Source organism: Acomys russatus, chromosome 5 (genome assembly GCF_903995435.1).
Source record: "Acomys russatus chromosome 5, mAcoRus1.1, whole genome shotgun sequence".
NCBI lineage: Eukaryota > Metazoa > Chordata > Mammalia > Rodentia > Muridae > Acomys > Acomys russatus.
The window spans coordinates 49,970,208-49,987,377 of NC_067141.1; the positions used below are offsets into that span (position 1 = coordinate 49,970,208).

At 44.7% G+C, this 17,170-nt stretch overlaps 1 protein-coding gene and 1 non-coding gene across 2 annotated transcripts in view; both read right to left on the reverse strand.

The window, feature by feature from the left end:
* Gldc (glycine decarboxylase) overlaps positions 1 to 17,170 on the reverse strand; it is an 84,673-nt gene that overhangs the window by 56,351 nt on the left and 11,152 nt on the right. The window contains exon 3 of the mRNA XM_051146327.1: positions 6,410 to 6,545. Coding sequence (XP_051002284.1) covers positions 6,410 to 6,545 — 136 coding nt within the window. The remainder of the gene's footprint in view (positions 1 to 6,409; positions 6,546 to 17,170) is intronic.
* On the reverse strand, positions 2,641 to 2,743 carry LOC127190269 (U6 spliceosomal RNA). Its single transcript, XR_007830763.1, has one exon. It is a non-coding gene; the product is annotated as a U6 spliceosomal RNA (small nuclear RNA).

The following is a 17,170-nucleotide window of genomic DNA, read 5'->3' on the forward strand; positions in this document are numbered from 1 at the left end:
GTAAATGAATAGGTCGATGAATGAATAAATGAATGAATGAGCCAAAATAAATCTTACATCCTTCCATTGCTTATGCTGAGTTGTTTGGTCACAGCAATAAAAGGCAAATTAGCGTATCTTTTCTTTTGCGTTTGTAATGGGGAAGAACAGAATTGTCATAGAAACAATATTATTCTTTAGGCACAACCAATACTTATTTTCCTTCTGCATTTTTTTTACTTATTTATTTTACATGTAAAAATGCTTTGCCTGCATGCACGTATGTGCACTACATGTGTGTCAAGGGCCATGAAGGTCAGAAGAGGTTAGCAAACCACTTGTACCTGGAGTTACAGATCGCTGTGAGCCACCATGCAGGTGGAGAAAACCAAAATCTGGATCTTCCACAAGAGCAACAAGTGCTCTTAACATCTGAGCCTCCTCTCCAGCCCCCTGACGGTTTGTCTAATTTTTTAAACACAGGATCTTGCTGTGTAGCTCAGGCTACCTGTCACTCAGTAGATCAGGCTGGCCTTGAACTGGCTCCCGTTCTCCCTCCTTAACGTCTCAAGGTCTAGGATTATAGGCATCACCACCATACCCTGCTGCTCTCTATGGTGTTTTTGTTACATTACTATTTTAGCCATCTTATTGTACACATGTATTTTGTATAGCTGTTATACGTGCACGTGGAGGGCAGAGGTTGATGTTGGTGTCTTCTTCAACAATTCTCCAGATTGTTCTTTTTTTTAGTTTATTTATTTTGTTGTTGTTGTTTTTTTTTTTTTTTTACATGCATTGATGTTTTGCCTGCATGTATGTATGGGTGAGTGTTTTGAATCCTCTGGAACTGGAGTTATAGTTGTGAGCTGCCATGTGTGTACTGGGAATTGAATCTGGGTCCTCTGTAAGAGCAGCCAGTGCTCTTAACTGCTCAGCCACCTCTCCAGCTCCCTCTAACTTATCTTTTGAGAGAAAAATTCTCACTGAAACTGGAATTCATCCTCAGCTAGGATCCATGAGCTCCAGGGAGCCACCCGTCTTCTCTTTCTAAGCACAGGGACAAGGTGAAAGCAGTTTCCCTTACCTCTTACATAAGTGCTGGGCATTTGAACTCAGATCCTCAGCAAACACTTGATGCAACCATTTCCCCAGGGTATCCCCATGTGTTTTTATTATAAGTTGGCTCTTAAAATCCATGCCTGCTTGCCTGCCTGCCACCGTGCTCCCCACGCATGGCCTGCCGTGAGGGTTATGGCCTCACCCTCTGAAACGGAAAATCCCCAAATAAATTCTTCTATAAGTTGTCTTGGGCATGGTGTCTTATCACAGCAGTAAAAAAATTAACTAAGACACCAACACAAAAGAATGTTAAGTGATTTATGTATGGCTTTGATTTTTATATCTCTTTTGTTTTCTTTCTTCTGTTCTGGTAATTATATGTGGGTCTTGAGCACACTGTCTTTATTTAAATGTTGATTTTATTTTAAATGGCCCTCATTAAAGACTGTCTTAGCACACCACACTACATCAGCACATTCGTTGAAATATTTTTCTGAATCTTACTAGTGTAGCTGTGAATATGAACAGCAGAGCACAGTGTTGTCTCAGTTCATTCCTTGAACAGTCTGGAGTAGCAATTGTAAAGGCAAATTCTGAGTGAGTGGTGAGCCAGAATCAGTGTCTCGTACAATACAATACACAGTGCAGGCAAGTGAAAGGGATCATGGGAGAAATGAGGTCATACAAAAGCAAAGACAACAGGCGGTGGTGAGCTCCAATCACACGAGACCTTCACATGCAGCTGGCTGTCATGGAGACAGATGTGACACTGTGCTGGCCATATGCTTAGACTGACTGCCCAGGAGGAGCCATTGTGTCCGGAGCCATCATTTGAGATTTAGATGGATGGACGCAGACACACACACAGACACACACACACACACATGCCGTATGCATGTACCAGCCAGCCCAACCGATGAATAGAAAGGATTAAATACATTCTCAGGAATAGAATATACTAGAGAGAGAAATGTTTCAAAAGAATTCAGCACAGTAATAAATAGTTGGGAAAAAATGAGTAATAAGTTGTGACACTGTTAAAGGGGAAACAGTGAGACAAACTAAATCATATACACATAGAGCTTGCAGTCACTGAAACGATGCTATAAATATTTCTGACATGAGATGAACTCTACAACATTTTAATTTTAATAAGTAGAGTATTAACTGGTGATGTAACCCAATGGGAGAGTGTTTGCCTAGCACACTTGAAGCCATGGGTCTCATTCCCAGCACTACAGAAGGGAGGGAGGGAGGAAGAGAGGGAGGAAGAGAGGGAGGGAGGAAGCCAGTCAGCCTGCCTGCCTGCCTGCCTGCTCAATTCTTGGAGAGTAGAGACAAGGCCAGCCTGAAGTGCATGAGACCCTGCCTCAAACAAAAACAATAAAAGGCCCCCCTAAAAAGCAAAGTAGAAAACATCAACTAATTCCTGTAAATCTGTACAAGCAAGTAAATAAACCAACTGCAAACAATGATTCTCTTCCTTCGGATGATGATACTTTTCCTTTCCTCAACCCATCGGACCTGCAACAGCTAAGCTTTTTATTGCACGTATTAACAAAAGAGGCTTAGTCAAAGAGACCAAAGCTCACGTCATTTAAAAACATGGGCCATCTCGCCAAACTGTGTCATTTTTGCACAGGGGCCATGCTAATCTTCTTTGCATTATTCCTTTTAGTATATGTGCTACAGAGGCAAGCACTGTGTAGTGACACTAAGAACCAATAGTTAATTTATTGCATGTCCCAAATGTTGAAGAGGGTGGCTACAATATATTAACCAACTTCTGTGAGCAGAAATTCTGTATCACCTTTTTTGTGAGTGTGTTAAGCATATTCATTGTGATGAGTTGGATTAACACCCCCAAACCCCAAACTTCAAGATAACCAACATTTAGGTGTACTTTGCAAGTTTCTTTTCAGTATAATAATCATATTTACACTCATAAGACGTAGAATTATAGTCCCCCACCCACAAAAAAAAAAAAAAAAAAAGAACCAGGTATGGTAGTGTATGCTTTTTATTCCAGCTCTGGGGGAAAAAGCTCAAAGTCACCATCTGCTGCATAGTCAGGATAGAATATGCCCAACTCTCACCAGAAGATAGGAAAAAGAGGACCAAGGAGAGCAGTGCAGAGAGAAAGGGGGGAGGCAATTTTGCTGGGACAGATTTCCAGAGACAGGATTCAGAGAGAAAGAGAAAGCCAGAAGGTTAGAATAGCTTGCCAGAGTTAGTTTGAGGTCAAGCAGAGCAATTTAGTCAGAAGCTGGGAGAAACCAGTTTGAATCAGTCAGCTTAAAAAGGAGTTTGGGCCAGACAGCTGAGTTGAACCAGCCTGCCAGAGTTGAGAAAGAGTTAGAAAGGGCGTATTTATTAAGCAGTAAGCCTCTGAGACAACAATTACACCAGGTGGATCAAAGCAACTTTTACAAACTCTATGGCCTCCTACCTACCCACAGGAAAAAGCATCACATTCCCTGACTACAGTTGCTCCCATCTGAGACTGCAAAGACCCTGTGACCTCTGCCAGTAGGGTTTAGTAACGCCCTCTTTGCCAGGAACAATGTGCTCTGTTGTTAGACCCTTTTGTAATCAACCCAAGGTGAAGTTAATGTAACCAACACTCCTCATTTGAAACTTTTAAAACAGTTACAGGTTGGTTTTTTTGTTGTGTGTGTGTGTGTGTGTTTTTTTTTTTTTTTTAACACTGTGGAAATAAAACAGGCATAAATGCTCTCTTTAGTAATGGCCTGCGAAAGGCAATAAAGAGTAACCTTTATTTCATGGTTTTATAAAAGATGCTACCAAACCAGGCGTGTTGGGTAGGCAGATCTCTGAGAGTTCCAGGCCAGCTTGGTAACTAGAGAGCAAATTCAAGGAGAGCCAGGGTAATTACAGTGAGACTCTGTCTCAAAAATGAAAGAAAGAAAATAAAAGAAATGCTATCAAAGGGTGGCTGGAGAGATGGTTCATCAGTTAAGAGCAACTGGCTGCTTCTCCAGAGGATCAGGGTTGAATTCCCCATTCCATACAGTGGCCAAAGCCATCTGTAACTCCAGTTCCAGTGGGACCCTCTTCTGGATTCTCTGGCCACAATACATGCATGTGGATCAGAAAGGCACATACAGACAAACACCCATACACACACAATTAAAAGAAATTTTTATTTTAAGTTTTTTTTTTTTTTTTTTTAAAGGTTTTAAGGGTCAGGCTTGGTGGCACATACCTTTAATCCCAAACACTTGGGAGGCAGAGGCAGGCGGATCTCTGTGAATTTGAGGCCAGACTGGTCTACAAAATGAGTACAGGACAGGCAAAGCTACACGCTACACAGAGAAACCCGGTCTCAAAAAACCAAAATAAATAAATAAAAATAAAATATGCCATGAAAGGGCAGAAAACAGAAACATGTTTAGAAGCAGTTATGTGAGGAACCGCAAAGGATGCTCGGTGGTACCTGACGGCAGCATGTGTGAGTGAGGGCATACATGCCATCTCAGGTATCCGAGAGGGGTTACAGGAGGGAAAATGGTGCCTGTGATCCATGGGAACATCTTAATTGACATCAATTCAAATGATTTCTTTTCTAGATACATTCTAATGTATATACTTTAAAATTATCTCCATATCTAAAAAGGCTTGTAGTTCTGAAATAGGCTATTTGGCAATATGCTTAACGTGACAATGGAATTTATTTATAACTAGCTTTCTCTATCAGTTGGCTATGACTTTCTTTTGGCAGTGGGAAAAAGTAGGGGGCTTTCAGGAGGGCTCATAAAATTCATAAAAAGCTTGTTGTAATCCTACTGCCAAGACTACAAAAACAAAAACAAAAACAAAAGCAAACAAGCAAACAAACAGAAAGCCACAAGGAAAATGCAGTTATGAAATGAAGCGATATTAGTTGTTGGTGTTATCAGCAATCGATACTTTGTGACAAGTGGACCCCACGAAACGAAACAAAGTCTAGATCCAGTGTACAGTTTCTTTTAAGAGCCCAAATGTTTGTATTCTTTCGACTCTGTGTGATCCATTTATTTTCACCTCACGTCACCGGAATTTGTTGGCTCCATTGCTATGGAAACCATTCAGAAGTGTAATGTGAAGTCTACCACCCACGTGCTCACAGCCCTCCCTATCAGCATGGGTAGGATGCAATATTGCTCTGTGGCTCGGAGCAGTTTTTGAATAATGCAGATCAACAATATTTAAAATGCACCCCAAAGCCAGAGACTGAAAAACAGTGCATTGTCTCCCAAATTAATTAGCATACTAGCTCACAGCCAGAGGGAAATATGGCTGATATCCTGTATGGTCACTGAGAGCAAAGTCCACCAGCCAGAGTGCAGGCAGAGAACGCTGCAGCCCATTCGTGGGAACCAACAGGCTGCTGCTTCTTCAACTTCTTCTTCTTTTAAAGGGGGAAAAGAAAAAGGCTATTTGGTTTTGAAATCAACCTTAGAGTTTAACCATGAAAACTTTTACCAGAGCCGCAGTGAAAAATGAGCCCTCAGGCAAGGCAAACATATCAGCAAGCACTTTCACACACTAAAAACTGGGAACACGCTCTGTGGATGAGCCTGCTCTACTGTTCTCATATTAATAAGGAAGTAGGGTATACTGCAGTAAAAATCTCCACGCAGGGATGGAGGGCGTGCATGAGGGTGCCAGCAGATCTTTAGATGGGACGAAACCAGCAAGACGGCTCAGGGGGTAAAATAGCTTTCTAGGCAACCCTGACTTCCATCCCCGGATCCCATGGCAGAAGAGAACTGACTCCTGACAGTTGTCCACTGACACACATAACTCCCAGGAGCAGAAAAGAATTATCAGATTGGCGAGATGGGGTGAAAAGAGGAAGCTGAGGCGGCAAGGCCAGCCCTGTCTACGACAGACGTGTTCACTTTCTCAGCAAAGTGCTGGCAATAAAGCTGATGTTGCCGTCTCAGTCTTCTGACGCTACTGTCACTTCATTTCTATTGGTTAGGAAACAAGAAATGTGAAGGGAGGAGGGACATGAGTATTGCCATTTAAAAATCTTCCAAAAGACAAAAGACTGAGATGCAATGCTAAGTTTGGATATAGCCTAAAATGCCCCAGGCTCTCACCAAAGATGAACGAAGCCTTGTTCAAAAGTAGCATAGAGATTGTAAAGGAAAAAATAAAATCAAATCACCAGACCTGGACTTTATGGAAATGGGAGGGAAAAGAATCTATTTTCAACACCTTCCAAGGGCTTTCCCAGCCAGAGAGGCCGGATGGGTTCCTGGGGAGCTCAGCGAGCAGCTGGCGTCCCAGGGCTGGCGATCTGTGAGATACAGGGACCACAAGGCTAGTGTTCCTGTTCTCTGTTGAGGGGATACATTACCATCCAGAATTCTCCAGTAAGTTCCTCAAAATCGTCTGGGGCACTGAACAGTTGTAATAGCCCATGCCAATATATGATCTCCAGATCTGGTTTTTGCTTGCAATGGCGTGCAGAGTCTCCAGGATTTCATTCTCACCTGGTTGTGGGAAAAAGACACAGGTGACTAGAGAAAATGTCCTGGCAGCAAGCTCCACTTAAAAGTTTAAAAGCCTCGTGTTGTTTGGGTGTTCATATCAGGGCAACAGCTATATTGAAAGACATCATCTGGCCAGCCATCGTTAAACAACACTGTGTATGGAAACCTGGTAGGACCCCCCCCCCAAATTGCACTTGACTTCTCAACATTAGTCCCCCATCATTGTTTCATCCGTGTATGCGCATATTTGTGTGTACACATGTGCTTATGTGTGTAAAGGGAAGTCAGGGGCTGATACTGTCCGATCACTGTACAGCTCAATTCTATGGGAAGTTCTCTTACTGAACCCTGAACTCACTGATTCAGCTGGATTTGGGGGCCAGCAAGGCCAGGGATGGGCCTATTCCAGCCTCCGGGGCACTGGAGTTCCAGGCATGCTCAGTCGCGTTTAACTTTGATGTGGGTGCTAGGATTCAAACGCAGGTCCTCGGGCTTCTGTGGTGGCACTTTACCCACCGAGGATTCTTTTTGACTCTTTGTTCATTTCTCTTTCTGTCTTTTTTTTTTTTTTTTTTGAGACAAGGTTTCTCTGTGTAGCCTTGGCTGTCCTGGACTCACTTTGTAGACCAGGCTGGCCTCAATCTCACAGCGATCCATCTGCCTCTGCCTCCCAAATGCTGGGATTAAAGGCGTATGCCACTATGCCCAACCCTCTGTCTTCTATGTAGCCTATCCACTTATCTCCCCAGGGCTGGGATTAATAACATACCATCACACCCAGCCTCTTTATTCAACTCTTTGTTTTAACAGTTGCCTAATTCCATGTTTCTTCTGTATCTTTTTAATTTCTGCCCCATTTCCTCTACATAAAGTGTCCTGTCCCAGGAATATTATGATTCTTCTTAAAAATTTTTTTATGCATGTAGGTATGTGTGTGTGCGTGTGCATGCATGTGTGTGTGTGTGTGTGTGTGTGTGTGTGTGTGTGTGTGTGTGTGTGTAAAGGTACCCTCAAAAGCCAGAAGTAGCTGTTTGACCCTCTGCAGCTGGATCTGGAGCTGCAGGAGTTGTGAGCTGCCATTGTGGGTGCTGGGAACCAAACGTTAGGTCCTCTGCACCAAGAACAAGTGCTCCTAAGTACTGAGTCACTTCTCTTGCTCCTTACTTCTTTCTCCAGTTGTCCTATTGTTTTTCTAGAGACAGCCTTATATAATACATGGCTTAAATTTTGTTTATAATTGTGCTACTGAACTGGATTTGAAGCCATTTGAAGTGCTATTTAAAAAAAAAAAAATAGCAAAACAAATTTTTTAAAAAAATCAGTACAAAACAACAACCATAATAAAAAAGACTCACATGAACTCTCAACTAGTGTTCCCGTGAAGGGACCTAGTTAGTAAGGAATTATAAAATTCTTGAATGCAGGAAATCCAATCACTTCCCAAATAATCTTCTTAGGAACAGAGTGATTCAAAAGCCCAGCAGCCCAGCGGGAGCGGAGATTAATTAGCAGTGCCTGGCAGGCCAGCTCAGCTTCAATTAAGACCCGGTGGCAAGATGGACAGATCCCTGCTCCACATTGTACCATCAGGACAAAGGTCCAGCTCTCTAATGAGAACAGTCTGAATGAGTTTGCTGGTCAAATCCCGAGTTTAGCTCTTTGATGTCATAGCTCATTTCCTAGTGGGAGACTACGACTCTGTATTGTGGGAGGATCATCCTATAGAAGGTGTGGAGAGTCCACAGAGAAGATTCTGGCCACAGGGAACACGGTTAGAAGTTAGTGCCAGAGTCCAGGAGGGAGAGAGGTAAGAAGAGTGCTGCCAATTGACTTGTGCCTCCTAAAACAACACCTTACAATCATAATCCTCAAGATCTTTGAATGTAACCTTGGTTGGAAATTGAGATTTCACAGATATAAATAATCAAATTGCAACAAGGCCGTGCTGGATCAGGGTCATCTCCATGTAATAACTGGTGGCTATTACAAGAACATAGCAATTTGGGCGTGTCTGACAATTCACTCAAAGAGAAAAGAGAGTGCCAGGTTAAGTAGAGACCATGGGGATATGTCTGTAGGCCAAGGGATTCCAGCAAAGACTAGAAGCTGGAGAGAGGGATGGAAAAGATTCGTCCTAAGAGCTCCAACATGTAACCAACCTGCCAGCACCTTGAATTTGAACTAAGCCTAAGAGAAAACAAATGCCTTTTACTTGAGCCATCCAGATTAGCTGACCAATACAGGCATCTGCTCAGACATTTTCTAGAGAGGCTACAGAACAGTTGTCCCTTCTAGACACTGAATCCATCCAGGCCAGGGTGGTTTCCGAGTCTTACCCACACAAAAAGAGCCTTACATTATGAAGGCTCTACCATCCAAAGAAACTAGCCCAGATGGTTTAAAGGGTGTTTATCTACTGACACTATCTCTGGGTGCTACTATGTTTCTGAATGTCTTAAAACCCAACAGCCACCCCAGCACTCGGGAGGCAGAGGCAAGTGGATCACTGTGAGTTCAACGCCAGTCTGGTCTACAAAGTGAGTCCAGGACAGCTAAAGCTACACAGAGAGACCCTGTCTCAGAAAAACAAACAAACAAACAGCCAGGCATAGCACACATCTGGGGAGTCTAAGGCAAGAGGATCAGAGTTTGAAGCCAACATGAGCTACATTGGGAGACCCTGTATCAACAGAAAACCAAAATGAAGAAAAACCCAGTCAATATAGAGGTTCAGAACTTTATAACATCACCTCAAGGTGACTTGGACTCGCTTTGTAGAGCAGGCTGGCCTCGAACTCAGAGATCTACCTTTCTTTGCCTCCCCAACTGCTGGGACAATAGGTGTGTGTCACCATGCCCAGGGACCAGTGTGATTTCAATCCCAGGAAAGCTTCTAGGTTTTCGCATTTACTCAGACTACCAATATAATTCTTTCAGTGCAGGAGACTCCTTGCCACGTGGAACAGGGGTGTTCTCTGAGAACAGTGAGCCTCACAGATAGGAAAATGGCTATCTGCAATTAGGGACCTACATTTCTCATTAGGTCAAGTTATCTGAAAAATGCACTTGTGTGTGAGTGAGAGAGAGAGAGAGAGAGAGGCGGGGGGCGGGAGGAGGTCTGTGTGTGTGTGTGTGTGTGTGTGAGCGCGCGTGCACTCGCATGCCTATGACAGCACATGTATGGAGGTTAAAGGACATCGTCACGGACTCAGTTCTTTCTTTCTACCTTTATATGGCTTCTCAGGAGCAAGCCCAGGTCACCAGACTTCCATAGCAAGAGCCCTCACTCACCAGGCCATCTTATTGCTCCCAAAAATGTGCTTTTAAACTCAGGTTTAAAGACTCAGACGCAGGTCAGGACAGAGTCAGGAGCTCCTGAGCTCGGTGCTAGAACCCAGGAAGCCTGCTAAACTACAATCAACCCATTGACCTCTTCCTGGTAGGAGAAGCTCCACTGTGCTATTGGGATTTTGCTATCAGAGCAGCAGTAATTTTTTTTCTTTACTCTTTCATTTTCTATTTTAGTAAGGTTTCATTTTCTGGTCCTATGAAGATGGCCCTGGCTGTGTGTGCTGATTCCCAATGATACAAAAGGCAGTTTCTATTCTAGATCTGCAATGGAGGGACCGTCTGCAGGAGCAGTAAGATAGGTGGGCCAGTTTCCCCCAAGGTGGGCATAGTCTAGCATCCCTGGTAGAAGACATCACCCCATTTCCTCAGCGGTAGCTCGACGAGACCAGACTCAAGACCAGTGAAGAGACTAAATCCAATGACAGTCTTACAGGGGATAACTGGTAGGGCTATCTTTTCTAAAATATTTTTATTTAATTTTAGTTTATGTGCGTTGGTGTGGGGGTGTCAGATCTTGGAGCTACAGACAGTTGTGAGCCGCCATGTGGGTGCCGGGAATTGAACCCGGGTCCTTTGGAAGAGCAGGTAGTGTTCTTTTTTTTTTTGTTTTGTTTTGTTTTGTTTTTTTTGAGACAGGGTTACTCTGTGTAGCCTTGGCCATCCTGGACTCACTTTGTAGAGCAGGCTGGCCTCGAACTCACAGCGATCCACCTGCCTCTGCCTCCCGAGTGCTGGGATTAAAGGCGTGCGCCACCACGTCCGGCTTCGAGCAGGTAGTGTTCTTAACCACTGAGCCATCTCTCCAGCCCCAGGGCTGTCTTTTCTATTGCAAACGGAACATAGGGTCTAAGACGGCACCTGACACTTGAAAGAGAGCAGAAAACTGAATGTGAAGAAGCTCATACAATGTTTGTGTGATTCTTAAAAGGCAAAACTCGGCATGAATGAGGAAGAAAGCAATTATACTTAGAGACATTTTTTAAAAAAATACTTTTGAGCTGGGTTTCTTGGTGCACAGCTCAAACCTTAGCATTCAGGAGGCAGAGGCAGGGGCAGGCAAGTCTCTGTAAGTTCAAGGACAGCCTGGTCTTTAAAGCCAAGTTCCAGGCCAGCAAGGGCTATAGAGTGAGATCATCTCAAAACAAACACAATTTAAAAATCCCAAGTGCGATATTCAAGTGGGAAAGCATGACACTACCATGAGGGATCCTGACATTTCTGGAGCCCCTGGAAGGAGCCTGAATCTTCCATGTACAAGAAAGCAAAACCTTTAATACTTTAGTTGTGGCAGAGAACCCTGAACTCCAGCCTAGTTCCCGCCTTTCTTCGCTCTGTAGCCTTCCACCTACCTATACGAAAAGCCCAACTCAGGAAGCTCAAGTTGATTCTGCTCATATTGAGCTAGTGCCAACATGGATTCTTCCCCATGGGAACTTATTGTAACCTGGTCTTTTCGCTCTTTTACTTTTTATTGAAAGCAAAGGGCAGTAATAGAATAAGTTACGCCCTGTACATCAAGGTAATAATGCACGTGTGTCCTGGTGAGTATGGTAAGCCAGCCATGGTGTGCCTTCTGATTCCTGGCTCTCAGAAAGCAGGGGCTTTCTTAAGTTTGAGGCTAACCTAGGCTACAGGGCAAGACCTTGTCTCAAAAAAAAGGGGGGGGGGCTGGGGATATACTCAGGTGTGCTGCAATGCACACGGCCTGAGTTCTTCCCCCAGCACAGGGTATTGGTGACTTGACACAGGGAGTGTTGATGAGACGGGCACTGATGCACTGCTGTCCACTCTTGACTGTGCATGTAATGCGACTAAGCTTCTTCAGGTTCCTGTTGCCTCGAATGGACCTAGAATTCTGAGCCAAAGAAATCTCCGCCCCCCCCCACCCCCGCTTAAGTTATTTTATTGGAGTATTTATCTCAGCGACTGGAAACTAAACTAAGACAGCGAGTTCTTGGTCATGCTTCCTAAAGTGTGAATCCGTTACCCATCATAGCTGGATCCCCAACTAGAAGGCAGGACATTGCTGTGATAAACATCTCAGAGCTCAGGCTCCCTCGCCTACACATAAGAGAAGCCTTCTCCAGATAGCACCCACTGCTGTTCTTTCTCCTATCCACTCAGAAAAAAGTCAGTTGGGAACTTATAAGGAAGAGGCAACCTGATGCATTTAGAAGCCCTGAATATAACAGAAGAAAAGGAAACGAGGGGAAAGGGGACCGGTCCTAGGTTCACAGTCAGTGACGTACACACGGAGTCCAGACCAGCTGAAACGGAACTGGGCAGAACCAGGACTCAAAGTTCAAGTTTTGGACCATAATCAAATCTAAATACAATCCCCATTGGAAGAACACAGTGCCCACCACTGTCACTTCTCACTTGCCTTGAAAAATACTCCCCCCGCCCTTTCTTTTAGATTTATTAATTTATCTATCATGTATACCTACTGTTTTGCCTGCGTGCACACCAGAAGAGGGCACCAGATCTCATTATAGATGGGTGCGAGCCATCATGTGGTTGCTGGGAATTGAACTCGGGGCCTTTGGAAGAGCAGCCAGTGCCCTTAACCTCTGAGCCATCTCTCCAGCTCCCTCCCCACTCCTATAGAAAAAGATATGAGGTTTTGAATCTCCCAGTGGAGAGGCCCTTTTCCTCTGGCCTGGTGAGAGGAGCCCATCAAGATGAGATTGTGCCGTTCTATGCCTGGACAACTCATCTCCAGGAAGCTGTGTGGACAAGGGAGAGGAAGAAGACCAGATCCCCTGCTCTCACACCGTCCGCAAGGAGGTGTACATTCTTCATGCTCTCCCTCACTAGGCGCAGGCCTGACTTGGCAGTGTGTTGTACAACTAAAGTAACCAGTAAAGAAATGGGACAGCATGAAGAAGGAGACATCTATTTAAAAACTGAAAGAAAAGCCCAGCAGGGTGGCACACATCTGTAATCCCAGCACTCTGGGAGACAGGCAGAGGCAGGCAGGATCTCTCTGAGTTTGAGGCCAGCCTGATCTACAAAGTGAGTCCAGGACAGCCAGCTAAGGCTACACAGAGAAACCCTGTCTCAAAAAATCAAAACAAAACAAACAAACAAACGAAACCAGAGAGGAGGCCCAGGCAAGGCAAGGCACATCCCGCACTTGGAAGACTGAGATACACAAGCAAGAAGCCAGGTGAGCTGCACAGCGAGATCCTGTTCTCACAAAAACAGAACCGCTTGGAGACAAGCTGTCGTTTTCAAATGGCTTCAGCGCTGCAGGGCCGCTGGCCACTGTGCACTCCCAACCGTGCAATCTTTCTCATATCTAAGCAGTAAGTTCTTTCCTTGTGGAACAAACACCTGCCTCTGCCCTGTTTATTCCTTGGCCTCAGAGCATTGCATAACACCCTGGTCCTAATGGACAGAGGGCAGAGTTCAATGCCCTCTGGGTTCTGCTTCCCTGAGTCTCCAGGTGGGGACGGCATTGCGTCGTCTTCTTGGAATGCCCTGAGCACACCTTCCTCCTAATGTAATTTCACATGAGAAAGTCTCTCTAATAGCAGCTTCCCTGCCATGTGTGCCTAAAAGATCCAGAACTCTATACCAAATCTTTTCGTTTTGAGACAGAGTCTCACGCTGGAGCTCTGGCTGACCTGGAACTCTTCTAGATAAAGCAGAATAGCTTCAAATCCAGAGATCTGCCTGCCTCTGACTTCAAGTGCTAGGATTAAAGGGGTGTGCCACCACATCTGGCTTGAGTAAATGTGTAGGTCTTACACAGCTGTTGAGATTTCCCCAGATAAAGGAATCTGACAAGAAGGCTATGTGAGTCCAGATCTGTGTGGTGCCGAAGCACATGCCTCGCTGAATGCATGCTCTCCATCTGTAACCAATGACAAAAGCCTTCCCTTTGGTCTTAGTCTTACAGGAAGATGGGTGCATGCTTTGCTTTGTCCTTGTAATCTGAAGATGGTCTTCTTATGGTCCTAGACAGTATTTATATACACTGCTCAGATCATGCTATTTCCTCCTCCTCCTCCTCCTCTTCTCTTCCTCCTCCTCCTCGTATTCTTCTTCCTCTGTATGAGGAATTAAACTTTAAGTCCTTGTATATGCTAAGCAAGCATTCTACCCTAAGCTACACCTAAACTTTCTCATCTATCCAGAGCTCCATGGTGAGACTCTGTCTCAAAATGAAAAGATTTATTTGGTACAAAGTCCACGATATTTTAGACACACAAACACAAGATGGGTGTGGCAATGTACGCTTATAATCCTAACTTCTTAAGAAGCTGAGACAGGCAGGTTGCACTGATTTCAAGGCCAACTTGAACTAGCTAGGGATTCCAGGAAACAAAACAATAGGCCTGGGAAGATGGGTCGGCCAGCAAAGAAAGATGCTCGCTGCCAAGCCTGATGGCCTGCTTGAGGTCAATTCCTGGGACCCACATGGAAGGAGAAGATGAACTAGTTCTCTGATCTGCACATACATTTTCATACACACACAAAATAAGTGGATAAATGTAATAACAAAAAAATAAATAAATAAATAAAATAAACATGCTCACTCTTGCCCAGAGTACACCTCCGAGATACTTCACAGAAAGTTGAGGTTAGATAGAGAAGCAGTGGCGTCTCACTCTCCCTTCAAAATCCGAGCTTTGCACTTTTATTACTTGTGATAAAAATTAAGTGACATCACTCCTGGGATTGCAGTACTCTGGGAAGTAGGACCGGTGTGGCGCTCTGAGTGACACAGTTTCCTGGGCAGCCCAGCCAGAAGCATCTGCATCGAGCAGACCAGACCGTAAGCAGTGTCACCGCCTCCCTCTCACTCGTCACCCTCCCACACTTGGCAAGTCACTAAGAAAGTCTCCAAGGAAATCATGTCAGGACTGAAAACCAACACACTCATATTTGAGTTTGCCCAGACACTGTCACCGGCTTGAGAATGGTCTTTCCTTGCCAGAGGCTGAAGGGAAAAGCTGGGGACAGACTGTGAGGGAAGAGGCTGTCTTGGCAGTTTTTTCTTGTCAGCATTCATACCCCTAGCTTCAAAGCTGTGTGGAAACCGTGGAGAGGCAGGGGGTTTTGGGTCAACTATGATAAATGTTTTCCACAATAAATGTTTTTTGTAAGTGATAGTTTATTTTTACAATTTTCTGATTTTCTGAGTCAAAGCCAGAGTGTATATTCAAATTCCGCCTAAAAGTTTAGGCTTTCTTTCACATCACCTAGTCATTTACACCTTTTTTTAAAAAATAATTTTACGCATAACCTGGCAGCCACTCGCCAATCCAAATACCCTCAGTGTTGAGTTTCCTCTTTGAGCTGCAGAGGATTTCATGACCAGCTTCAGTTCAATCACGTAATTTTTTTCATTAAAGGAAACCAAACCAAACTAGATTCTCTGCCCGCTGTAGAGTGTAAACTCCAATGGAAGGCCTCTCTCTATTGGCAATAGATCCCTGTCTTAGCCCTGTCTTGCTACCATGATTAAAAACAAAAACAAAACAAAACAAAAACCTGAATTTTAAATCCAGTTCTAGCGAGAAAGAATAAATCTGGCCCACAATTCCAGTTGCTGCCACTGTGGAGAAGTCAAGGCATCAGGGACTTGAGGCAGTCAATCTTCGTATGTCAACAGTCAATAACAGAAGAGCAATGAAATAGAGGACTGCCCGTCACTGCTCGGTCCACTATTCCCACTCTTAAACAATACAGGACCACCCTGCCCAGGAATGGTGCCATCAATCATGGGTGGGGCTGTCAATTTCCAGTCTTAAAGTAATCAAAAAGAACTCTGCTCCAGACATGTCCAGAAACCAACTTCTTCTTCTCCGCCCCTACCCCACTCCCCCATCCCCTCCGCTGCTGCCACCGCCACTCCTTAGAGACATTTATTTCCCAGGTGACTCCAGACAGTGTCAAGTGGACAATTAAAATGAGAATCACAGTTACTATGTTGCCAGGGCAACAAGGGCAGCACAGAGACCTGACCACCCCTTGTCTTAACCCCAACTTCCTTTATGCCAGTCTGGTCCGACTCTTCCAATTAGCAAACCCTCACAGCCCTACCCCACCCCCACCTAAGGAGCTGAGGCAAGCTCCACAGTTCCTTCCTTCACATGACACAGTAGGCCTCCCTCTGCAGCGGAACCCAGTTGATTGACAGACACAGAGCTTCAAGCCCAACAGAAGAATCCCCACTGTGGTGGACAGAGGGAGGGGTGGAAAAGTCACTTTTATTCTTCTGACTTAATTGTTGTCTGGGAGGCTTACTACCTCCTTCTGCTGGCCTAGGCCTAGGCCTAGAAACTTCTAGCCTCCATACAATCTAACCCAGGCCTAGAATGTTTTCAGCCTCTGACACTGCTTAATAAGCTCATCCTTTCGTGTTCCTACTATGTCTGGGCTGGCTGGCTCAACTCTTCTGGCTCAAACTCTTCTCCCAGCTGATTTATTTAATCTAGCTTCTCTCTGGGCCCAGAACTGCTCTGCTTGACCTCAAACTAAGCCAGCAATCTGGTCCAATCTTCTGGCTTCATCTCATTTTCTGGCCCATTCCGTCTTCACCTGAGTTCTTTCTCTGCAACCCATCTCTCTATTACTGTCCTGGTAAAACTGCCTCCTCTTTCGGTAAAACTGCCTCTAAAGTAGCTTCCTCTTCCTCTTTTCATGAGAGTTGGGTGAATCCTATTCTGTCAAATCTCTGATAAGTCACCTTTTCTGCCACTCAATTAGACATCACTTTCAAACATGGGTGCTCCCTTCTATAAACTAACTGTACCTCTGCTTAGGATTAAAGGCGTGTACTACCACACCTGAACCTCATCTTTTCTTTACCTGATACTTGCTCTGTACCAGGCTAGCTCTGAACTCAGATCTGTTTGCCTCTGCCTCCTGGATTAAAGGCGTCTTTGTATTCCAGCTGGATCACACAGACCTAGGAGATCTTTGCATGTGATCTCTTGCCAGAACAGCCATGTTCTGGACTCACATTCCTCCACAAGAGGAACATTCTATCAATTATTTTGTTCCTCAACCTCAAACACTCTCCTTTCTCGGGGAGGCCTCCATCAGAGCCTCTCCACTTCGCTTTTTTCTTTTATAAAGCCAACACAGAGAAACATTGCAATTCATAATATTTATCTAGAGCAGCAGATGACCTATGTGTTCACAGTGAGGCCAGATGGTTAGACTGCAAGGAGAGTCTGAGGGGTGCTTTGTTTTTCCTCATCTCTGCCTCCCTGGACCTGCAGCTATGCCCTGTGGGGCAGGAGCACATGGGGAAGTGC